At 37.3% G+C, this 26,816-nt stretch overlaps 1 protein-coding gene across 1 annotated transcript in view; it reads left to right on the top strand.

Annotated features, from left to right (window-relative positions):
- CFAP47 (cilia and flagella associated protein 47) overlaps nt 1-26,816 on the top strand; it is a 471,409-nt gene that overhangs the window by 309,056 nt on the left and 135,537 nt on the right. The window contains 6 exon segments of the mRNA XM_070044670.1: nt 11,337-11,533; nt 12,013-12,156; nt 12,910-12,936; nt 12,938-13,095; nt 13,718-13,733; nt 19,607-19,694. Of these exon segments, the coding sequence (XP_069900771.1) occupies nt 11,337-11,533; nt 12,013-12,156; nt 12,910-12,936; nt 12,938-13,095; nt 13,718-13,733; nt 19,607-19,694 (630 nt within the window).

Below are 26,816 nucleotides of genomic sequence, written 5' to 3'. Positions count from 1 at the left end.
ATACGTGTCCTGTCCTAACGCTTGGGTTTTTGCCAGCTCCAGCTTCTTTCTTTTTACTCTGCACCATGCAGTAATGAGATATGATTGTGTCCTATGTTATCAACGAAAATATACTTTAAGTCAAATAATTTGCATAACCAAGTTAAAATAATTATAATATCCATGAGTGTGTATTCTTTATCCTTATAGTTTTAATATAAGATATTTTCAGTTTGATAAATGTCTTACTTTGGCTTTTATTGTTTTATAGCTGTGGACATAAAGCCTGCAAGTAAAAAAAAATGTGAACTTTAAGCAGTGTCTTATTCTTCCTATTAGGTGTTCAATAGTGAATATATGCTGTGCAATAGTACGTTTAGGGAGACATTTAATCAAAAATTGTATAACCTTTTCCCCTGGTCTAAGTCCTAGAGAATGTGCTTTTTATTGGCTTCCTAACAGTTCATTCAGACTAATTTACACACTTAGTAAATCAATCTATTTAAAACTCAACTCTGTTCAAAGCGTTTTATATTTAATACAAGACAATTAGAGAAAGTTTATGGTATTCAGAATTAAAAATGCAAAACACAAAGTTAATTTGCTGTCTGCAATCTCTTGCTTCCATCCCCATGGAGGGGTTAATTAGAAAGGGAAATCTTAAATTTATTTATTTATTTTGGGCTGTGTTGAGTCTTCGTTTCTGTGCGAGGGCTTTCTCTAGTTGCGGCGAGCGGGGGCCCCTCTTCATCACGGTGCGCGGGCCTCTCACTGTCGCAGCCTCTCCCCTTGCGGAGCACAGGCTCCAGACGCGCAGGCTCAGTAGTTGTGGCTCACGGGCTTAGTTGCTCCACGGCATGTGGGATCTTCCCAGACCAGGGCTCGAACCCATGTCCCCTGCATTGGCAGGCAGATTCCCAACCACTGCACCACCAGGGAAGCCCATAAAGTGAAATCTTATTTTAGTTCTTTTCTGTTGGAAATTTTGTCTTCTGAGAAAAGTTATATGAAAAAGACAACTTCCTAGTTTAAATACCGGCAAGCTACAATTCCATGATAGGCTCTCTCCTAATTTTCTGTTAAATGATCCCTGAAGACATACAGAAATTCAGAAATTCAATATCAATGTAAAGTAAAGATAACAGCTATTCATTTGCATAAATCCTATGAGCAATTCCCAGTAGTCACTGAAAGGATGTGGCCTGATTGAAAAACACATTTAATAACCTCCATAGGCTCATGCTCAATTAAAACATAATTTAGGTATAAAAAGAAAACAGTTTAGTCCCATGATCTGCCTTTTCCTCAGAAATTTATTTTCTGCAACATACCAGAAAACTAGGAAGCTGCCTCCTAATTGCATACCTCCTGGTACATAGTAGGTGTTTTAAAATATTTTTCTAATGAATGAATATAGGTGAAATACTCTCCAAGGTGATCCTCTATTAACACTTCTTTGTTCGCACCTCTTTTAAGAAAACAAACCCCCTGAACTTAAAATGACTGTAACTGTATGAGGAAAATGTGGAAGAACATCATTCTATCATAAGGATGTATAGAATCTAGCATGTAGATCTGGTGTTGGTGACAGAGATTGGAAGAGTCCAAGTGATTTTTGGTACATGTTGTTGGTGGGATTAGAGTTTATCCAGTAACAGGAAGTTCATGAAATTTTCTAAGATGTAAATTTTCCCTTAGGTGATTTGAAACCTGCCAGTGGATATAAGAAATATCCCCCCTACATCTAACAGACATATGCTTGTTTGATACAGGAAATTGACCCAAGGGTATGCATTGAGCTACTTCCACATTTAGATCTAAGAGATCGCTGCAGAATGAAAGGCGAGTGAGACCCTGTACAAGTGACCACTTAGGAAAGATAACCCTCTCCTATTTATAGAAGCAAATGAAAAAGAAAAGACAGAATGGTTTTTTAAATGCTAGAAGTTAACAGAGTGACACCTAAATTCATACTTAGTTTATCGTGAAACAGTTGAATGGCAAAAACAAGATAAATTCTGAAAAGCAACAAGAGAAAAAGACATACTAGTTTCAAAGGAACAAAAATTATACTGAAGGCAGAATTACCAATAGGAAAAATAGAATCCAGAAGACAATGGTATTGTAGTACTGAAGCAAATTAACTGTCAGCCTAGAATTTTAAATCCCAATAAACTATCACTCAAGAGTAAGATTGAAATAAAATTATTTTCAATTCAACAGTGAAATTGGGACAATTTAAAACTCACAAATAGTTGCTAAAAGAACAAAGGAGGATCTACTTATGGATGAAGGAAATTGAATTCAGAAGAAAAACTTGGAATCAAAGAGCTGTAATTAATAAAATAATCACAAAATGAGATATTAAACATAAATATGTCATTAGTCATGATAAATATAAAAGTTGATATTTTCACAATGGAAGGTGAAATACAGCTTTATGCCGTTTACAAAATTACCTGGTAAAATATCCAAAAACTTATGCCAGGTATTAGCTAATCAAAAAACAGCTAGCATAAATATAGAAGAAGTAGACTTTAGAGAATCCCCTGGTGGTCCAGTGGCTAGGACTCAGCACTTTCACTGCCGGGCCCGGGTTCGATCCCTGGTCAGGGAATTAAGATCCCACAAGCCATGCAGTGCTGCCAACAAAAAAAGAATAAGTAGACTTTAAGGCAAATAAATGTGTTAATTTAAAAAGGAATACTTGAATGTAGAGAGAAATTTTGAACTTATTTCCACCTAATCACAGAATCTCAAAATGTACAAAGCAAAAATTGGCAAATATGGAAGAAAAATGAACAAATCCACAGAGCGGGAGATTTTATTACACATCTCTCAATAATGGATACATCAAGCCAACAGAACATTAGTAAGGCCCTACTAGTCTTGACCAACACAATTAATAAGATTAGGTATTCCTGTACCTATTAAACCTAGCTTGACTGTGCTGGAAATAATTGGCAGTTCTTGCCATTTGCTTATTATAGCACTTTGATATCCCTCTCTGGTTTTTTTCCTGTGCTTTAGAGCACCTGGGGGATGTATAGGTATTGCCTTTCAGCAAAATTTGACAGGGAACTGCATACCAGTCTTTTCTGCTTGCAGATACTTAGAAACTTCATGGGGCAACAAGTCTGATGCTCTCAACCATTTGGAGTTGGTTAGGAAAGGTCACATGCCATTCTCTTAGCATCCCCCAAACATTCTTTTTCCTTCCTCAATTCCAACTTCCCTTTTTCCTTTATTTTTGTCCTCCTTCCATCTTCCTTTCTTCTTCTTTCTTTCTTTTTTTTTTTTTTTTTTTTTTGCGATACGCAGGCCTCTCACTGTTGTGGCCTCTTCCGTTGCGGAGCACAGGCTCCGGACGGGCAGGCTCAGCGGCCATGGCTCACGGGCCCAGCCGCTCCGTGGCATGTGGGACCTTCCCGGACCGGGGCACGAACCTGTGTCCCCTGCATCGGCAGGAGGACTCTCAACCACTGCACCACCAGGGAAGCACCCTTCTTTTTTTTCCTTTTCCCCTTTCCCTCTCTCTTCCTATCTCTTTCTTTTCACCCTTAAATATTATTTTAGATCTTCCTGGTGATAGAAAAGCAAAAGTAATTCAGCCAGCCTCTTTTGAAGTGATAAGACCCATTTTAACCAATATTTCAAAAATTGAATTTGTCAGTAATTAGTATGGGTTTCTATCATTTTAAATTATTGTTATTTTATTGAATAGTATACTAAATTTGACAATTTAAGCAGTGAACCATTTCAGAAAATGGTTTTACCTGAGTGGATGATGCTAATGAAAACATTTTACAAAATAAATCAAGCACACTCTTAAATTGCAATTGCTGAACTTTTTTCTTTTTTATATGAAGTCTTTTGGCACACTTCATGATTTTGATATTAAATGAGTAAACTCGGTAATGAGAACTTGTTAGCACACAATGAATCTATCACTTACTTTGCCAGAGTATTTGTGAGGTAGATGCTCATGTGCCGAAAAGAACATAATAAAGTAACTAAAATGGGTAAAATTCCAACTGGCAAGTGATTTGGTCCTTTACTTGTGTAATGGGAAAAAAAATCTACGCTAAATCTTTCCAGTAGTAGATGGAAGTGGGATTAGCAAATAGGCTAAAACATGATTTGAAAATATAATTACTCATACATTAATTTATAACAAATATCTGTTTATTATAAGTTCATTTTATAAATGAATCCATATCATAAATTTATTCGTTCTCCCGATACCTCATTTTCTGAGTTAAGGATTTCTGACTATTGTTTGCTAGTAATATCCTTATATAATTAACTATAGAAGATAATGACCAATTTACTGTATTACTTAGTCTCTTCCACTTTTCTGATGTACTTTCATATAATCATGGAATGTTAAAGCAGAAAGAAACCTAAGAGATCAGTTAATCAAATTATATTCTTTAGAGCTGTAACATTCTTCTGAAGTGCTTTGGTTTGTCTATAGGGAGGCTGTGGAAGTGAATCGGAGCTTCTAGTGTCTTACTTCAACCAGATTGACTCTAGCTTAATTTGTTTTATATACTGAGATTCTGTCTTAGGTATTGTTCAGATACGTTCCCCACCCCGCCCCACCCCACCAAGCCAAAAAATAAAATGTTTGAAAGCTACTGATCAAATCTCACTCCTTAATTTAAACAGATTAAGAACTTGAATTCTGAAAAAGACCTCTAAGTTGTTTGCCCAAGATCACACGATGTAGAAGAGGAACTAAAACTAGAAAACAGAGCTTTTAACTGTTAGTTGACTGCATCTTTCACCTCACCAGTTTAATGCATGTATCTTGCTTTGGAGTTAAGATATGGTAGATTGTTTCAGAAAAAGCCCAGGTGGATCCTATCTGCCTGTACACATGTTATATGTGGTCTCAGCTCCCTGGTCTTGGCCATGTGACTTGCTTTGGCCAATGGATTGTTAAGGAATTCGAAAGAAGCAGATATATGATAACCATTTGTGCACAAGGCTCTCATTCTTTTGCTACTGGTCATTCTTCTGTACTGTATGAAAAATGTTGGGCTCATCTCATAGAAGGTTAGAGAGCTCATGGACAGAATTCCCAGTTGAGGTCCTAATGCATGAGTGAGCCCAGCCAATACCACATGAAGCAGGTAAACTTTCCCAAATGAGGTTAGGCCACAGAATCATGAACAAATAAACGGTGTGTGTGTGTTTTTTTTTTTAACCACTAAGTTTTGGAGAGTTTGTTATGCTGTTTTAGCTGACCAAAACAGCAGTATTGATTTATTGTCCCAACCATGACCTATTCTAGGATCTGAAATTGCACATTTTTTTTAACAGCAAAATTTTGCAATTTGTTGGAAAAGACTGAATATAGGAAATTTAGGGCATCCTGACAACGTCAATACATGCTTCAAGAAAAAATCATGAAATACAAGGGCATGTTCTATATAGAGAGAATGCCTGGAAACCCTGTGACCCATGGACACCCCTCAATCCAAGCTCTTTCTCTTACTGAATTTTTTTTTATATTGAAGTATAGTTGATTTACAATGTTGTGTTAGTTTCAGGTGTACAGCAAAGTGATTCATTTTATATATATATTTTATATATATATTTTTTTTACATCTTTATTGGAGTATAATTGCTTTACAATGGTGTGTTAGTTTCTGCTTTATAACAAAGTGAATCAGTTATACATATACATATGTTCCCATATCTGTTCCCTCTTGCGCCTCCCTCCCTCCCACCCTCCCTATCCCACCCCTCCAGGCGGTCACAAAGCACCGAGCTGATCTCCCTGTGCTATGCGGCTACTTCCCACTAGCTATCTACCTTAAGTTTGGTAGTGTATATATGTCCATGCCTTTCTCTCGCTTTGTCACAGCTTACCCTTCTCCCTCCCCATATCCTCAAGTCCATTCTCTAGTAGGTCTGTGTCTTTATTCCTGTCTTACCCCTAGGTTCTTCATGACATTTTTTTTTTCTTAAATTCCGTATATATGTGTTAGCATACAGTATTTGCCTTTCTCTTTGTGACTTACTTCACTCTGTATGACAGACTCTAGGGCTATCCACCTCATTACAAATAGCTCAATTTCATTTCTTTTTATGGCTGAGTAATATTCCATTGTATATATGTGCCACATCTTCTTTATCCATTCATCCGATGATGGACACTTAGGTTGTTTCATCTCCTGGCTATTGTAAATAGAGCTGCAATGAACATTTTGGTACATGACTCTTTTTGAATTATGGTTTTCTCAGGGTATATGCCCAGTAGTGGGATTGCTGGGTCATATGGTAGTTCTATTTGTAGTTTTTTAAGGAACCCCCCCATACTGTTCTCCATAGTGGCTGTACCAACTCACATTCCCACCAGCAGTGCAAGAGTGTTCCCTTTTCTCCACACCCTCTCCAGCATTAATTGTTTCTAGATTTTTTGATGATGGCCATTCTGACTGGTGTGAGATGATATCTCATTGTAGTTTTGATTTGCATTTCTCTAATGATTAATGATGTTGAGCATTCTTGCATGTTTTTGTTGGCAGTCTGTATATCTTCTTTGGAGAAATGTCTATTTAGGTCTTCCGCCCATTTTTGGAGTGGGTTGTTTGTTTTTTTGTTATTGAGCTGCATGAGCTGCTTATAAATTTTGGAGATTAATCCTTTGACAGTTGCTTCATTTGCAAATATTTTCTCCTATTCTGAGGGTTGTCTTTTGATCTTGTTTATGGTTTCCTTTGCTGTGCAAAAGCCTTGAAGTTTCATTAGGTCCCATTTGTTTATTTTTGTTTTTATTTCCATTTCTCTAGGAGGTGGGTCAAAAAGGATCTTGCTGTGATTTATGTCATGGAGTGTTCTGCCTGTTTTTTCCTCTAAGAGTTTGATAGTTTCTGGCCTTACATTTAGGTCTTTAATCCATTTTGAGTTTATTTTTGTGTATGGTGTTAGGGAGTGTTCTAATCTCATACTTTTACATGTACCTGTCCATTTTTCCCAGCACCACTTATTGAAGAGGCTGTCCTTTCTCCACTGTACATTCCTGCCTCCTTTATCAAAAATAAGTTGACCATATATGCGTGGGTTTATCTCTGGGCTTTCTATCCTGTTCCATTGAAAAGATTACAAGATACTGAATATAATTCCCTGTGCTATACAGTAGGACCTTGTTGCTTATTTATTTTATGTATAGTAGTTTTATGTATAGTAGTTTGTATCTGCTAATCCCAAACTCCTAATTTATCCCTCCCCCACATTTCCCTTTTGGTAACCAGAAGTTTGTTTTCTATGTCTGTAAGTCTGTTTATGTTTTGTAAATAAGTTCACTTGTATAATTTTTTTTAGATTCCACATATAAGTGATATCATATGATATTTGTCTTTCTCTGACTTACTTCACTAAGTATGATAATCTCTAGGTCCATCCATGTTGCTGCAAATGGCATTATTTCATTCTTTTTTATGGCTGAGTAGTATTCCATTGTATACATATACTACATCTTCTTTATCCATTCATCTGTTGATGGACAGTTAGGTTGCTTCCATGTCTTGGCTATTGTAAGTAGTGCTGCTATGAACATTGGGGTGCATGTATCAAATTACAGTTTTCTCCAGATATATACCCAGGAGTGGGATTGTTAGATCATATGTGCTGGATGCCCATTTTTATGGGTTATTTTAAAAACGGTAGGTCACACTGACTTCTTCCAGTAGCTAAAGTTATATAAAATTAAGTATTTTTTCATTAGAGAGATTCTCTGTTTATGTTCCTTTATTTTCTTTAGTAACTATAATCTGGTAAATTTACATATCTTTGGTTATCTTTAATTACAGAACCCTAGCAACTCCCATAGTTACTGGGATCACCTGTAAAGAAAAGGCCCCAGGTGAGCTACATCTAGTAGAGTAAGGATGGAAGGGACAGGTCCAGATTGTCCCTGACATTTGTAATGCCCAGGTCAAAAGTACAAAGGGAAGCCCATATACCATATATCTAAATTTTAAAAGTGGTAAATCAAACTAACAAATTTTTAAATAGAATATAATCTATTTATTCCACCTTGAGAAATAAAGCTTTATACCAACCTAGAAGACCAAAGTTGAATTTAGAATTCTTGGCCTCCTCAGAGTTTTGCACTAGAACATGAAAACACAGGATAGCTAGGCCCTGGGCATGTGCCCACCCCATTCTCTTTTTTCCTTCACATCTAGCATGTATTGTAGAGGGATTGTGTACAAATTTGTAGGAACCTCAGCCCACATAATTAATCTTGGTTGACATCTTCCCGTTAATAGCCACCTCTTAGTTAGAGGTGGCTATTCTAACTTAGAATTCTTCAATTCTAAGAGTATTCCAACAGGGGGACTGACATAGGGAAGAGTTCTGTGCAGGCACTGGAAATGGGATCACAGCACTTTGGATTGTGAATTGTGACATCCCATGAACTTGGAAGAAGGATGGGTCTGGGCTCTCAACATAGGCCTGTCCCAGTGGGCCCATGTCCTCCTTGCATATGCAGAGAGACAATGACAGGAGATTCAGAGTGAGGTTCTAGAAAGCATGAGGCCCAGGACAGCAAGCTCTCTTTCCTTGGTCTAAGGGTATGTGTTAGGTTGGGGATCCCCAACAGCAGACCCTGAGACCAGGTCTTGAGAGCAAGTAGTTTGAGAAGTGATCTCAGGAACCGTAGGTAGAAGTGTGAGAGAGTGAGAGACAGTAAAGAGAGGAAGCCAATTCAGGGAGTGTTAATGAGCAGTTGCCACTGGGAGCAATTTGGGCTCAGTTGCACTGGGGAATCTCTGTGAGTTGGTGTAGAATTCACCTCAGAGTTATTCCAACCCAAGGATAAAGAAGCTGGGTTATTTTTCCACCAGTTTGATACATTATTTGTTGAGGACTGCAACTGCAGGCATTAACTGTCACTTCTGGCCTGATCCATGTGAGGGTTAAGCACCTTCCTATGACTAGAGGAAGCCCTCAAGGAGAAAGGAGCTGTTTTCCATAAAGCCACTGTCCCGCAGGGAGGATTAAATGCTAAGGGGACATGGCAGGGCATGGATGACATCTGCTACAGAGCAGAATTGGAAAAGACTTTGAGAAAACATGTCCTTAAAGGAGAATGATGTTAAGGTGGCACAGTGTGGCCAGGAAAATTTCCAAGTTTCTAAATATGAAAAGTCTCTACCTCTGCTATTTTACATCTAAGGTGATGCGGATACTGTGTGATGAATACCTTAATCCACAAGTAGCTTCATGTTGGTAATATATGATAATATTCCTACTCTTTTTGCCTAGCATGAATTAATTAAATTATTTCAGATGTTTAAGTAAAACAAATATTGTTTTATCAATATATCTTCAACAAAACCATCATTTCCATGAATTCCACTATTATGATGAATTTCTTTTTGGACTTGTAAGGGAGAGGGGCTTGCATGGCTTATTTCTTAGGGTCTTTGCTCAGGAACATTTCATGAGTTGGAAAATGTACACTGAAGAATGTCCTTGGCTTTCACTTTCAGACTTAGTATCAATAGGAAGTGCATATTTTTAGGGAAAAGGAAATAGTGTATAACATAAAGCTTTTGATAGAAGCTTTATACTTGAGCTTGTGCATTTCAATTATTGTTTACCATGAAATAGAGTTATTCTTTATTGATGATGAAAATAATAATTACTGTTGTAAAGCAATTATACTCCAATAAAGATGTTAAAAAAATTACTGTTAAGTTGATTAAATTTCGTATTCTAAGAAGTTTAATTTTATTTAAATTACCTAATCTAAGTATTTTCATTTCAATCTGTTCATGCAAGAGAGAAATGTGGTTTCTTCCTTTCTGATAATAAAGCAACACATTTTAATCAAATAATTATCTCACCTGTTTTGTTCTAATGGTGTTGCCACAATTCAAATACTTTTCTCAGAATGAAAGTGAATGAATCAGTGAACAACAGATGATAAAATGTGCCTGGAGTCCTTTTTGACAAGAAAAAAAAAATTATTCTAAAATTAGATTTGTACTTGAAAAGGACGAAATAAAAATTACAACATTCTGACAGCCTTTGTTTCCTCCTTAGACCAGCTGAGAATCTTGGACTTTGGTTAGATGTAATATAGATTTCAAGTGTGATCCACTGTCAGTGTTTTTTAACATATAACTACGACATTATACATAATATATGACATATACAACACATAATACATTCTATATAATATATGATGAATATATTTTTAAAATGTGTAACACAGAACATATAACACATACATACACATCTTCAATATGTTTTAAAAATGATTTAAAACAGTTAATGTTCTTGCAAGAATGACTGGTCTTCTTGGCATATAGACTTCAGTATGTTTGAAAACAAGTTTGCCATTTTTAACATTTGAGGTGTTAAATGTGAGTGAATTAAAATTATAGCCAATTAATGTCATAATACTTGTCTTATCCATTGGTTGATAAGCTTGATTTGTCTTCTTGGTTTTGGAGAATTTCCTAGAACAGAGTTAGGCTTCTAAACATTTTTTAGCACTTGTTTCTCATCTATAACTTAAATACTTTGGCTTTAGCAGTGAAATTTTATTATAGTATTATACTGCATCCTATTTTAGGGTTGAGAGATTTTTATAACTATTTTCTCATTTCCTGGAGAGTAAGAAAATGGTGACCTTCAGAGAAAAAGTAGTATTGCTTGGAAGGAAAGGACCAGCATAGACAGCCTGCCCACCATAAGAAATGATATTAGCTATTAACTTAAGGTATATGGTATAACAAGGTGATATGAGAAGTATTCATTGGACATGCCTCTTTTGGCTTCCCTTGGTTATTAACTATGAAAAATTATTTCTATCTGCTGGTCAAGTTGCAACTTATTTTGATTGCTATGGGACAGAGCATTTCTATGTCATAGAAATGTGGCAGATAATATTGCTTGCCAAATATTCCATATATCTCTCAGTTCTCAGCCCCTGTCAGCTGAGAAAGAACCCTGTGGTTGGGTCTGACCAATTAACTGTGATGTGTGTTAACTTTGGGCTGAGCACTAAAAAGCCCTTGAGCAAACTTTCAGTTACTCTTCCCTGACCTGTAAACGAAGAAGGAGTGGTGTGCCTCGGTCCCTCAGTGGCTTTATGGAGCAAACCTTCCTCTGACCTATGCAGGATATATTTTGTCATTAATAAAAAATAAACTTGCTTGTAATGCCCAGGAGACTGAGGGGTAATGTGTTACCTTGCTATAACCTAGTCTCTTCTGGATTATATAATACAATTAAATCCAAAAAAAAAAATATTGCTGTACCTGAAAATGAATCTTAGGATTTATACCATCAAAAATGATTAAACCATTTTTTAATTGTTTTGATAGTTACAGATGGATCTGTTCCAGTTCCTTTACGATTTGTTCCTCTCAGTCCTGGACACTACCCTTGTAAAATCTTGTTGACATCAAGGTATGATGTGCATGTCTATTGCATTGAAGGTGTGGTAAATGAAGAATGTCCAGAGGCCAGATTTGATTTTGAAACACCAGCATTTGAAGCCCTTACCCAGAATATTCCAATAGTAAGCACAGACTTTTTTTTTCGTACTTTTCTTCATTCCCACTGCCACTGTCTCAATTAAAGTCCTTCAAACCTTTCATCTGAACTCTTACCAATTCCTAATTGCATTATGTGTGGCCATTTGTTTCTCCATATTGATGTCACAGTTTTATTCCTGAATATAAATGTTATCATATTACTCACCTGATTAATCACTCCTGCTGGATCTCTTTGCTTAAAAAATTAATTCTAACTTCCTTAACCTATCATCAAACCAAGCAGAGTCATGGTCTCTCAGATCACTCTGCTCCACATTCAGTTGTGATCTTAACACTTGATTAAGATGTGCTCATAGGCACTAAGAACAGTGATTGGCTGTAGCTTGGCTATTAGTGGGTGATAATAGCATCAAGGAAGGTAATATAATTGTAAGGAATTTTGAATTTTTTACACTGATATTTTTCTATCTGATATTTTTCTGTCTTTATTTTCATGCTTTAGAATAATAAAACAAAGAATGAATGGAAATGTCAAGTTACTATAGAAGGAGAATGGTTTTATGGACCTCCTGTTTTACATGTTGGACCAAGTGAGACTGTGAATTATCCTCTCACATTCAAACCTATTTTGGAATGTGAGATTATGGTATGAACTCATTGATTTTTTTTCCCTAGCTTTAATATGTCGATAAACCAATGTGTGATGTTAACATATATAATTTGTGATAAATTTTCTTGCAGAAAAGTTATATTTTCTGGGGGGTGTGGGGTGGTGGTGTGATGAATTGGGAGATTGGTTGGGATTGACATATATACACTAATATGTATGAAATGGGTAACTAATAAAAACCTGCTGTCTAAAAAAAATAAAATTAAACTAAAAAAAATTTTTTTAAAAACTTATATTTTCCATGAATTTGATCATTAGTGTTCACTCTGCTTGAAACTTTAATAAATGTTGTAACTTGAGGGATAAATATTCTGAAAGTCACAATGTCATAGGCTGTCAATATTTATGTCTAGATTATTTTTACATAATATGTTTAACAAAGTAAAATCATTGCTTTTTTTGTATTCAGTAAGGAAGTTTGTACTTCAGAAAATATTTTCTTAAGTCATATTTCTTTGACAAGGATGTAAACAGGCATATAATTGCTATGTATGAGAATGCCTATTAAACTGTCACTTAGAGAAAGTGAAAAGAAATGAAGAGCTTTTCACAGGAAATTCATCTTTATTTGTTCAGTAGAAGTATTTATGTATAAACTGGGAAAGCTAATGACTAGCACCTCCTTGAAAGCTCATTTCATCGATCAGATTCAAGATTACTAAAATAGAAGAGATGGTTGGCATCCAACTGTCGCTCCTATAGAGCTGAAATTTGGCTGATTTGTCACAGGGCAAACTTACTCTACAAAATGAAGTAGGATGGTATGGAGCATATCTTTGACATAAAAGGGATTGGAAAAAGACCGCTGGCCTTGGAACACATCACCGTAGACTATCAAGTGGGGGAGATAACAAATAAACCCATAATGATGCCCAATTATACAACAAGCATCCTAACATTTAAGGTAAGATTTTGGTTTGTTTTTTTTTTTTTGGTATGAAAGTGTTTTCAGAAGGAGTATATTGAATTATATGATATTTTAAAACATTTAATTTTACTTAACTAGGTGAAGCAGTGTGACATAAGGAGATGGTTAGAATTCTCCTATTAGTCCAGCAGCTTTTAAAATGCCATTTTGATTATAAAGTTGAATTAGCACCAAACAAGTTTTATATCTAAATATTAGTATATAATCATAAAACACATTAAAATTTACTTATTTGAGTCATGTGTATTTTCACTTGAAGAAATTGTACATGACAATGAAAGATATTTTTTAAAAAACTTTTAAACAGCTTTTAAAATTGTAATGTGATATCTGCAGGCATGAAATTTCAAAAGTGTATCCTATCATTTACCAGTGTGAATAATAGTGGGAATGTGAAGAAATGCATAATTAATTACATCTTTATTTTTTATGAGGTTTTGTACTTGGCCCTCCTCACTTGATTTGTTTAAGCAAATCTGAAAATAAATTTTTCTACTCCCCACTCCCATATTTATCTACAAATTATGTGCCCAATAGAATCCTCAAAGAAGCTTCAAATATCTGTCCATCATAGATGCCTGAATCTAGTTTTAGAGGGTACATCAGAAGTTTAGAAATTCTCTGGGTTTGTCCTCTGCTTTTTTTGGTAATCTTGAAAAATATGTGCATTGATTTTCTTCTTCTTTCCTTACTGGATTGCAAATAGAGTGAATATTATGAATGAAAATCTCATCTTCTCACTCCCCTGCTAAAACTCTTCACTGTCATCTCTTGCCTTCAGGATTGAGTCCAGGCTCCCTGAAGTGGCTTTCACGTGTTTCAAAAGCCTATCTGCTCAGCTTTCTCTCTTAGCACTCCTGGCTCCAGCCACACTTAGGCCATTGTATATAGTATTTCCTTTTACTACTGCCTGGAAATCTCTATCCAATTCCCTGTCTTCCACTTCTCTGTGTATGTCTAACTCCTTTTCATTCTTTATGACAAAGCTTAGATGCCACTTTTCCAAGACTTCTTCTACATCCCCATAAACCTGGATTAGATGCCTTTCATGTGCTTCCACAGCATTTTTTTTTTACTTTTCCCACCATCATGTACATTACATCCTATTGCTATTACCTGTTCTCCACCAGATTATTCTTCTCCACCAGATTATGAACTGTGAGAAAAGGGGCATGCCCCTCGTATCCATACTTTTGTACTTAGCATAAATCATAGTATCAAGCACATAATAGTTTTTCAAGGAAGATTTGTTTAATGAACGGATACAAACATAATAGATGGCTTTTCAAATGGAAGGAAGAAAGGAAGGAAGGAAGGAGGGAAAGAAGGAAGGAAAGAAAAGAAAAGAGCATGACTACTTGCACTTGCTATAACTAAGGAAAAAAATCATTTTTCCATCACTCCCTTTCCCCTTCCAGAATTTTCTGGTGAGCAAGAAATCCTGTCTTATGAGTTTGATGAAAACAGGTTAAAGAAAAAATTGCTTAATTTCTTAACATTGGTTATTTCATTTTGTTGTTTTGGCAGAGGTGATGTCTGTAGCTTTTTAAAACTTTTATTCTTCAGAATGAATGCATTTTTTAAAAAATGTAGGCCTTTAAAAATAATAATTATGCTATATTAACTATATTTTTCTAATTAAATGTAGAAGTGGAATTCTATTTATAGCAGAATTGTACTTACAGGAAATAATCAAAGTCTATATTTATATGGTTTCGATACACAAATAAAACTGAAGAATCTAGTTAATTTTACCTTTAGAGTGTAAGTTTTCAGTGAGGCCCTTTCTGTAATTAAAGATACTACATATTAAATTAATTAAATGTCATTTCATTAAGATATTAATAATACTGTTCATATATTCCAGTTCTTCTATATTTCTATATTTAAATAGCACCAACAATTATAAAAGAACAGAAACATGTTTAAGACCGAAGAAACATTTGTCCCTAGAGATATTATGAATAAAGTATCACCTTTCTTAATTTGAAAATCACCATTATTTTTAATCAGCATATACTAATGAGCATTACCAATTTGCCCTTTCTTTTCATTCATAATATTTAGTTTATTGCTGGTATTTCAATGGAAATTCTATTGAGAAACAACTGAGGTGCTGCTAAGGAGAAAGGCTAGACTGAGAAACTTTGCTTTATAGTGTCAGGATTCATCTTGCACTCCCTTTGAGACTACTGAAATGCTTCTGATTCTCCATCTTCATTCTTCAATATGTAAAATGAAGTTGGCCTCTGGGCACTCAAGGCTGATTCTCATTCTTTTCACCCCTCTCTCTCTTTCTCTCTCTTTCAATACCTTCCTCATTGTTGGATTATTTTTCTTAATCTATAAATATTCTCAAAGATTTTCCATTATAAGATAAAACGTCTCTAACAATAGCCTTTCAACTATTACCCTCTATATTTTCCATGATTGCTAAACTTCTTGAAAAAGCAATATTTACATGATCACTTCTTATTTCATGGTGGTCCATTTGTATCTCCTCTACTCTGTTGAAACTTCTGCCACAAAGATCACCCATAACTTTTGGTCAAGAAAAATTTGTTCTTTTCCCAAGTTATCTGCCTCAAAACTCCTATAATGTTTGGCACTGTCTGTCTGCCTTCTTAACACTATTCACCCTTTATTTTACATCATTCTATAGTCCTCATTTCCATGCTATTTCTGGATTGTTACTTATCTGGTCCTTTTATTCCTCTAGCCTTCTCATTTCTTTTCAAGTTTCCACCTTCTAAAGCATTCTTATGTCTGTACAACATCCCACTTGGCAGTTTCTTGGCTTCAAACTATCAACTGGTTACAAATGCCAAATTCATACTTTTACTCAAGATGTATTAGCTTCAGCCCCTCATTTTTGACTGCTTGCTGTACACCTGCACTTTGACAGTCTGCTGACAACTCAGACTCACTATATTCTTTTCATGTCTTTTCCTTGTTCTGTTTTTCATTGCTGTTAGTATTGATTTTTATGATACTTTGTATTTTTTTAAAAAGCCTTTTAACATATATTTAATCTCATTGCTACAAGAATAGTTTGCAATAGAAGGTTGAGACTTCCCTAACAAGAAAGAGAATATAAAAAAATCAGAGAATATAATTGAGATACAGGTAAAATGCTATGGCATTTTATCAAAGTGACCAAGGAGTAGGAAATAGTTATGCAATAAAGAAAACAGGAGACCTGGGACTTCCAAAATGGTGGAGCAAGGGGTTTCATAAATCTGTTCCTCCTTAAAAGCAATAAAAACACTGACAAAACTTGTCAAAACTTTTAAATCTTGAAATTAAACAAAGATTTCAAACAATCTGAGGAGTATTTACTCAAGAAAAACTCTGAATCCTGGTAAGAGCAGGGTAATTTGTGACATTTTGACTTGACCCATTTCTATGCCCCTCTCCTCAGCTCTGCAATCTTGCAATCACAGTAGCTATGAAAACTGTAACCTTGCAAAGAAAGGAAGAGGCAGACTGAGTATGGCTCTCCTCACAATTCCCATCCCCAGCACATTGTCACAACTTGACCTTTCTCGTAGCTCTCTAGCAACACCCCACCCCACGAGCAAGGAAGCCCCTTCGCGGGCGGAGACTGCGGGTGGCAGAGGGGGGAAGCTTCGGAGCCGCGGAGGAGAGCACAGCAACAGGGGTGCGGAGGGCAAAGCGGAGAGATTCCCGCACAGAGGATCGGTGCCAACCAGCACTCACCAGCCTGAGAGGCTTGTCTGCTCACCCGCTGGGGCAGCCGGGGCTGCGAGCTGAGGCTCTGGCTTCGGTCAGAGCGCAGGGAGAGGACGGGTTGGCGGCGTGAACACAGACTGCAGGGGGTTAGTGCACCACGGCTAGCCGGGAGGGAGTCCGGGGAAAAGTCTGGACCTGCCGAAGAGGCAAGAGACTTTTTCTTCCCTCTTTGTTTCCTGGTACGCAAGGAGAGGGGATTAAGAGTGCTGCTTAAAGGAGCTCCAGAGACGGCACGAGCCGCGGCTAAAAGCGCTGGACCCCAGAGACGGGCATGAGACGTTAAGGCTGCTGCTGCCGCCGCTAAGAAGCCTGTGTGCAAGCACAGGTCACTATCCACACCCCCCTTCCAGGGAGCCTGTGCAGCCCGCCACTGCCAGGGTCCCGGGATGCATGGACAACTTCCCCAGGAGAACGCACGGTGCGCCTCAGGCAGGTGCAACGTCATGCCGCCCTGCACTCCATACCCCTCCCTCCCCCCGGCCTGAGTGAACCACAGCCCCGTAAGTAGCTGCTCCTTTAACGCAGTCCTGTCTGAGCGAAGAACAGACGCCCTCCGGCCACCTACATGCAGAGGCGGGGCCAAATCCAAAGCTGAGCCCGGGGAGCTGTGAGAACAAAGAAGAGAAAGGGAAATCTCTCCCAGCAGCCTCAGAAGCAGCGGATTAAAGCTCCACAATCAGCTTGCTGTACCCTGCATCTGTGGAATACCTGAATAGACAACGAATCATCCCAAATTGAAGACGTGGACTTTGAGAGCAATATTTATGATTTTTTTCCCTTTTCCTCTTTTTGTAAGTGTGTTTGTGTATGCTTCTGTGTAAGATTTTGTCTGTATAGCTTTGCTTTCACCATCTGTCCTAGGGTTCTATCCGTCCGTTTTTGTTTTTTTAATAATTATTCTTTTATTTTAGTAACTTTATTTTATTTTATCTTACTTTATTTGATCTTCTTTCTTTCTTTCCTTCCTTCCCTCCTTCCTTCCTCCCTCCCTCCCTCCCTCCTTTTTTTCTTTCTTTCTTTCTTTCTACTTTTTCTCCCTTTTATTCTGAGCCCTGTGGATGAAAGGCTCTTGGTGCAACAACCAGGAGTCAGTGCTGTGCCTCTGAGGTGGGAGAGCCAACTTCAGGACACTGGTCCACAAGAGACCTCCCAGCTCCACATAATATCAAACGGGGAAAATCTCCCAGAGATCTCCATCTCAACACCAAGACCCAGCTTCACTCAGCAACCAGCAAGCTACAGTGCTGGACACCCTGTGCCAAACAACTAGCAAGACAGGAACACAACCCCACCCATTAACACAGAGGCTGCCTAAAATCATAATAAGTCCACAGACACCCCAAAACACACCACCAGACGTGGACCTGCCCACCAGAAAGACAAGATCCAGCCTCATCCACCAGAACACAGGCACTAGTCCCCTCCACCAGGAAGCCTACACAACCCACTGAACCAACTTTAGCCACTGGGGACAGACACCAAAAACAACAGGAACTACGAACCTGCAGCCTGCAAAAAGGAGACCCCAAACACAGTAAGATAAGCAAAATGAGAAGACAGAAAAACACACAGCAGATGAAGGAGCAAGATAAAAACCCGCCAGACCTAACAAATGAAGAGGAAATAGGCAGTCTACCTGAAAAAGAATTTAGAATAATGATGGTAAAGATGATCCAAAATCTTGGAAACAGAATGGAGAAAATACAAGAAACGTTTGACAAGGACCTGGAAGAACTAAAGAGCAAACAAACAGTGATGAACAACACAATATATGAAATTAAAAATACTCTAGATGGGATCTGTAGCAGAATAACTGAGGCAGAAGAATGGATAAGTGACCTGGAAGGTAAAATAGTGGAATTAACTACTGCAGAGCAGAATAAAGAAAAAAGAATGAAAAGAACTGAGGACAGTCTCAGAGACCTCTGGGACAACATTAAACGCACCAACACTCGAATTATAGGGGTCCCAGAAGAAGAAGAGAAAAAGAAAGGAACTGAGAAAATATTTGAAGAGATTATAGTTGAAAACTTCCCTAATATGGGAAAGGAAATAGTTAATCAAGTCCAGGAAGCACAGAGAGTCCCATACAGGATAAATCCAAGGAGAAATATGCCAAGACACATATTAATCAAACTTTCAAAAATTAAATACAAAGAAAACATATTAAAAGCAGCAAGGGAAAGACAACAAATAACACACAAGGGAATCCCCATAAGATTAACAGCTGATCTTTAAGCAGAAACTCTGCAAGCCAGAAGGGACTGGCAGGACATATTTAAAGTGATAAAGGAGAAAAACGTGCAACCAAGATTACTCTACCCAACAAGGATCTCATTCAGATTTGATGGAGAAATTAAAACCTTTACAGACAAGCAAATGCTGAGAGAGTTCAGCACCACCAAACCAGCTTTACAACAAATGGTAAAGGAACTTCTCTAGGCAAGAAACACAAGAGAAGGAAAAGACCTACAATACCGAACCCGAAACAATTAAGAAAATGGGAATAGGAACATACATATTGATAATTACCTTAAATGTAAATGGACTAAATGCTCCCACCAAAAGACACAGGTTGGCTGAATGGATACAAAACAAGACCCATTTATATGCTGTCTACAAGAGACCCCCTTCAGTCCTAGAGACACATACAAACTGAAAGTAAGGGGATGGAAAAAGATATTCCATGCAAATGGAAACCAAAAGAAAGCTGGAGGGCTTCCCTGGTGGTGCAATGGTTGAGAGTCCGCCTGCCTACACATCACCATAGACCCTGATAATGCAATACTCTATATTCTACACGTATGTCCTTGGAAACGTGGTGTATTCAAAGGTAACAAAATTGGTAATGAGATATTATTAACTACCATACTGGGAAAGATGCGTGATGAGAATAAATTAAAAAGTAACTTAAAAAAAAAAAGTAACTTAAATTTCCCCTGTCTAATAGATAACCCAGAGGGAAATTTAGTTTTCTATTTCACTCATTACCTTTCTGAATAATCAGAGCTTTGGGGCATACATTTTATGTCTATAGTGCTATACTCTCTTGTCCATTTTTTAATATTTATTTGTGGGGCAAATTCCTGGAAGTAGAAATATTTAGTTAAGCCATTTACATTTAAAATTGTGATAAACACTTTCAAATAGTTATATCAATTTATGAGCCAGGCAGTGTCCTATGAGAATATCTCTTTATAGGACTAGGTATTATAAAAACATGTACATATACTTAATTGAACATGAAAAATAGGTTAAAGGCTTTGGTATATGTGAAGTTTTCTTTGTTTCTCTCTAGTAAAACATTCATTTATGCAAATTGCCTGATGGTCCCTGAAAAGAATTGCTTGCTTGGGAATGGGAGTGAGGGGTATTCCTACAAAGCTTTTGATGAGAGAGGAGGTGAGAGGTGTAGAAGACTAACAGGGAAGAACTGAGGGACTGTAATTCATCAAAGGAATAATTGTTCTATTCGGGAGAGAATTCAGTGTCCCATGGTGGTTAGATCCTGCTGAGGAAATTATTAAAATGTTGGTAAATGGATACAATTTAAAAATGTAGAAAGCATACAGCCAGTAGCAATCTTGTACTGCCTGGAAGTACTAGCCCCTCATCCTTGCTTGCCTCAACAAAGAATGTTTTAGGAAAAGGTCAGTACCTAGCATAGGAGGTGTAGAGAGCTGCTCCAAATAAGAAAGTACATAGAGAGTAGGCTGAATGCCAGTGCTGTTAACAAGCAGAAGGGAAATTTCAGAATGGCAACCACAGTGATCCAGTTACCACCACTGTAATAGAATACGCTATGGGTGAAGAGCCAACCCGCCCATCCCCACTCTCTACTTCTAGTTGGCTTGACCTCAAATGTCACCATAGTCATAGCTGTTAGCATCTTGTGAAATCTTCCTGTCACTTTTCAGACATTTGGCTTTACAAAGCCCGTTAACATTTCTCCATGTGATAGGTAGATTTTGAACTAGAGTGAGCTTATTCCAGGCATTTCAATAAAGTAGCATATTTTTTGCCATTTTTAATGTAATTCACAGGATAGAAATGTAAATTTCAGTTTTCATTTTAATCATCAAATGACAATCCTAATGTTCCTTAGTTCTGGAATTTTAACTAGTCTTCTGTAAAGGGTAGCAAGTGATTCAAAATTGCCATTATTATTTTTTATATAAGTAATAAATCTGAGTTTCCTGTTCTATAAAAGGCAGTGAGGTCTGCTGTGTGTGAGAAGGAACGTAAGAGGAACTTCAAACGGTAGAACATTGTTGAATTAGGAGTGTTTATGACTCCTTTAAGCAAAACAGAGCTGCTGATCCATGAATCAGACTCTTAAAGTTATAGAAAGGGAGCTAAGAAGAATTAAATAATCAGATTTAATATATCTTACCTTTGTATAGTCATTTTTGTTGATTTTGGCAGCATTTCTGAGACCATAAAACTTCAAAACGTATTTTCACTGATCAGATAAGCACTCTTAGCATGCTGATTTGAAGGGCTTTAGAAGAAATTTGGGGAACTTAAAGGCAACTCAGGATACATCGTTAGGTGAGGATGAATTGGTAAATATTGCTGGCTACACAAGAGCTTTTGCAGGCTTCATAATTTTGAAAAATATTTGCAAGACATGTTCATGATTGTTCTTCCCAGGGCGGTCCCTTAAATTTGAATTAATGTTGCCGTTATGATTTGGACAAGCTGAGCCTGTAAAGAAGGCAAAGTCCATTTTTATTGATATTACTGTTGGAAGGCTGCTACAATATTTTAAGCAGTGTAAATGTAATTGCTTCTGAACAGTTGTTAATCTGTTGTAATATAAAGAAAACTAGACTAAAATTTTCATACATATATGAGAACGTTCCTATTTGTGCTGGTTATGTATATCGTATATCATCCATCTTAAAAAGAAAAAAACTTTGTGCACATTTTCAGTTCTGTCCTCAATTATATAAACAATTATTTACAAAAGCCCTATAATTTGGAAAGTCTTGATAAATACAGTAGTTATAAACAAAGCTGATCTTTAACCAATTATGCTCTGTTTGTTAAAATATTTTCACAGATGCTTTTCCTCATATGTTGGCAAATACTCAATTGTTTGAGCTCCACTTAGGTGTAACTTTTGATCTCTAGCCACCACAGCCCCTCCCTTTGGCCCCCCCGGACTTCCCAACAATTCAGCAACAAATAAAGTGTTAACACATGCCTCAGGACTTGGATCCTGTGTCCTTCCTGACTGGTCAGAGCTGGAATATAGGTTTGATAATTATTTCAAATATTACCACTGGATACAAAGATAGATGTCATATGGTTCCTGCTTCCTAGGAATTCATATCTGGTGATAGAAATAGATATCCATAAGTCATCTCAATACAAGGTACACACTGATGTACCACGAGTTTAAACATGGCACTGCAGAGCATGATATTGGGAAACGTTAACCCTAACAGTGGGAGTCCAAGAGGGCATCTTAGGGGATAATGGGTTTATCTGGACCTCAAAGGATGAACTGGGATTTATCAGCCGATACGGTGGGGAGCACATTCTAGCAGAGGAAACAACCTTATTGAAAACACAGAGAAGTTACTTTCTGTAAATAATGAATAGAGGGGTATGTCTGGAGTGTGTGTTTGTGGTAGCCAATGCAGAGGGACATACAGTTAGAAAAACAGGCAGACTTTGCTGGACAGAGTTGTGTTTTACTTCTTACTGCAGTTGGAGCCATTGAAGATGTCTGAGGGGCATGAGTCAACTGAGTTTTAGGAAGAAAAGTCTGGAGGTAACATATAAAATGGATAGGAGGTACAAGAGAGGGTGGATAGATCTGAGAGATCATTTAGGGGCCTTTAGCAATATTCTGGTTGATTAGTTCTCAGTATTAGTTTGTGCCTCTTCTCCCAAAAGCAGACCCTGAGAAAAGAGTTTAATTGCAAGTAGTTTTCTTGAGAGGTGATCACAGGAAGCACGCTGACCAAATGGGGAAGTAAGATGCTGAAGGGAAAAAGTCAGAAAATGAGCTAGATATGAGATTACTGCTGAGACCTGGGGAACCTCACTGGGAGCTTTCTGAGAGAATTGTCAGGCTGAAGGGTAAAGAAATTGGGGTAAACATCCTCTACCTCCTTTCCCTCAATGATTAAAGTTTGTTCTTAGGGCAGATTCCCATGGCAGTGAATTCCCACTGGAAAAGTCATAGCAAACCACTGGTGTGAATGCGAACTGTCTGCAGAGGGGATTTTCATGGGGCACTGAGTCATATGTGGCATATACTAAAGTAGGTGTCATGGCATATTAATTGGTAGGTAGAAATTTTGAGAAATGGATGGAACTGGAATTATCACAGGAGCCTGCAGTGAACTGCAATCATGTTTCAGGCGTACCTATGTGGAGGTTTAAATTTGAATGCCTCTTTGGCCATGGAACAAAAAGTTAAGGTTGACCACTTAAATGAACATTAAGGGCAGACCAAACTAGGCCAGTGATAGTGGGTTAAAAAAAACAGAAATGAAGTTTCAAGAAAAGTAACAATGGAAAATGATGCTGTAGCAGCTTGGGTTTCCAGGGAATCAGACTCTGAGATGGGAGATTAGTTTATAGGACATTTATTAGGGAATGTGTTGTGATCAACACTTGTGAAAGGAAAAGGTAAGAAAACATACTGACCAGAGGGCAAAGTTGAGTTTCCGGACAGGTGGAGTGAAGGCTTTTAGTCAACTCACTGGGCCCTCTGAAGCTGGGATGGTCCTCTGGACTTGTCCCAAGTTAGGAGAAGGGGACTGGGCCTTTATGCTGCTGTGCTGATCCATCATTGAAAGTGGACTATATGTGGAAGGAGGTTTGACCTTGGGTGAGGCTTTTTTGTTTTTTCTCTCAAGGCACCATGCCTAAAGAGGGCTTGACCAAATAGTCATTTTCCAGCATTATTCCTAGTAGCAACAGAAATAAGTCCTTCATTCCTGAAAAGGAAAATGGTTGATGTAGTATAATGTCTATCACAGCTGCATTTGATGAAGATTGAATAAGGAGAGAGAAGGGAGAAAGGCGAGTCAAGTGTACTTCTGATAGTAAGCAACTCTAAGGAAGGTGATACCATTAACTGTGAGAGAGAGATCAGCAGGATAGATTTACTAGTTAAGGAGGGAAAGCCCAGTTCTATCTTGATTTGAAGATTATCTTTTTTGTGTCAATAAATTTCAGAAAAATGGAAAAATATTGAATCAGTCAACCTAGATATGAAAGCATAGAACCTTAAAGGGAAAGAGACACACAAAATCAAGCCAACAAAAACACCGTGTGTAAAGGCAGAAATGTGTTAATGACTAAATGCATTAAAATGTAATGGCCTGATTCTCTCCTTAACAACCAGAAAATGACCTCTCTGGTCATTAGAATGCAAAAAGCTAATATTACTGTCCATTATTACAGGATTAGTATGTAACAAAATATAGAAATGTAGTAATGGCCTTTGGCTTATTTGTAGTAGTGAAATATGCAACTAAATTTCCATTCGTCTCAGGTAGAAACTTGATTTTTTGTACAAGGCCAATATTTAGTGAAGATGATTAGGCATTAACGGTTAGCATATACTTTAGTAACAATAATCTTTAAATTTATTTTGATTGCAATAACATGATTCACAAATATGATTTAGAGATGTCTATAAACAAGCATGTTCACAACATAGAGCAACTCACTCCTAATATAGCACTAAGAAAATGAACTTGTAAGAATTAAGGTTATACAATTGGATATAACCTACATATCATTTTTTCTAATAGTTTGCTCCATTTGCTCTTCAGTAATCTACATGGAACACATATGTCTCTGGCATAACTGTTCTGAGTTTCTTATGAGGAAATCACAGTAATCAGCTCAGTGCCCTCCAGCTTGTGAATATCAGGGTGATAATATAACTTTAAAAAGCAGATTTTAATAAAAACAAACAGGTGACTGTCTAAACTTGTGGGGATACCACTAGGGCCCCCTTTCTGTGAAGAGAAATGAAGAGTTATGAAGCTAAATAATTAATTTGGGGTTTGGTAGTCCAAAAATATAATGTGAAATCGGGACCCCAAACCATGCAAGCCTGGGCTCTTTGACAGGTTTGTTTTCTGATTCCCAATTATGACCCCGAAAGGCAAGACTCCAGGATACCACAGAGTAGTTCATACTCCAGAACAGATATCTCCAGGGATGGCTCAGTGCAGTGGATTCTGCTTTCTTAGCTTGTATGTGTGTTTAACTTAAACTTGTCGGTTGAGAGAGGATTCTCTGAACATCTCTTCCAACATATTATGGAAATGGCGATCCCTAGATATCTTTAAACAGCTTTTATCTTACTGTTAACCAATGCAGTTGATTTATCTAACCTAAGCATAAGACTTCATAATTATCCCTTATGATCCCCCAGTTGTGAGGAACATACTTTCATCTCCAGGGAGGAAGTCTTTAGAAATCCTTCCAATTTTTAATGACATTTATTTGTGATCCAAAAAAAAGTTAGCGGGGGGGGACTTCCCTGTTGGCGCAGTGGTTGAGAGTCTGCCTGCCGATGCAGGGGACACGGGTTCGTGCCCCGGTCCGGGAAGATCCCACATGCCGTGGAGCGGCTGGGCCCGTGAGCCATGGCCGCTGAGCCTGCGCGTCCGGAGCCTGTGCTCCGCAACGGGACAGGCCACAACAGTGAGAGGCCCATGTACCGCAAAAAAAAAAAAAACGGGGGGGTGGGGTGGGAAACTTGGGTAGTTGAATATCTTATCTTTGTCTGCAGAGTTGTGGAAGTCCACGAGGACTATTTATTGAACTATGAGTCATTTAAATTTATGAACTAAAATCAGCCTGAAATAATTTAATATGTTGATCATGGCATGGTAGCCTAAAATGATCTCTAAACATTAAACAAGAGTATTTTTACACCTAAAACTAATATAATGTTATATGTCAATTTTATCTCAATTAAGAATAAATATTTAAAATTTTAAAGGATATTTTCATAAATCATTCACTTACAGTGTCAAGTATTTAATTGTTCAGGATACTACATGGACACAGGTTAATACCGCGCTTTAACTGTTTATTCTACAGTAGAAAACTAAATGCTGAGAATCCACGTTTTAAAATGGTTTCCAGTCATGTTAGTAAATTTAGTCTCTACCCTGAACATTCATGATAAAGTAGTCTTAAATTCTCTCTTATATCCGTGCCCCTTGACAAGCTGATAGCTCTAGAAAGTTGGTAACAATGGTGATTTTGATGTAGCCCACAGTTACCTTGTATTTTTTCAGCAGCAGCCGAAAGTGCTTTTTCACTTGCTGAAAAGTGATTGCATTCATTCACTTCAACACAACTGTAAATTAGAGCTAAGATTTATTTCTGAAAATTTGCATTTCAGAAGTCCTTATGCTAGAATGAGATCTATTATGACATTGGCACAAGAAAGCCTACTCTAAATGATTGCAAACAAGCTTTTAGTCAGCTTTGCTAAAGCTTTTTTAAAATTTCTTTTTGATGAACTTCTGCTTAATGTCAAAATGGAATGTTTAATGTGAGCATAACAAAGTTCTTATGTTAGGCCTATGTTTAAACAAGATAGGAATAGTTTTTATAGCTGATGTCCTGCTACTCTCCACTATCTAGACAGATATGTATTACCAGTTGCCATCTTTGAAATAGAAATTCAGTTCAAAATTTGATTTCTAATATTGTATGTGATGAGAAGCCTGCTTGTCATGTGTATTTTCAGAATGTGATGCTGAGCAAAAGTAGTGCTATTTAAATTTGCATTTTTTCATTTAAAGTTTGGGCAGTATGTTCATGCTAACCAGCACATCACAATGGCAAAATTGAACATCTTTTCCTTTGCTCTTATCTTACTGCTATTGTGTTGCAAAGGAACACGTTCTGAAGTCACTTGTGACTTCAACCTCCAATTATATCATTCTCTGGTTGGGCG

This window comes from Globicephala melas, chromosome X (assembly GCF_963455315.2).
Source record: "Globicephala melas chromosome X, mGloMel1.2, whole genome shotgun sequence".
NCBI classification, from domain to species: domain Eukaryota; kingdom Metazoa; phylum Chordata; class Mammalia; order Artiodactyla; family Delphinidae; genus Globicephala; species Globicephala melas.
The sequence above is the reverse complement of the archived record's forward strand: the minus strand, read 5'-3'. Positions and strand labels throughout refer to the sequence as shown.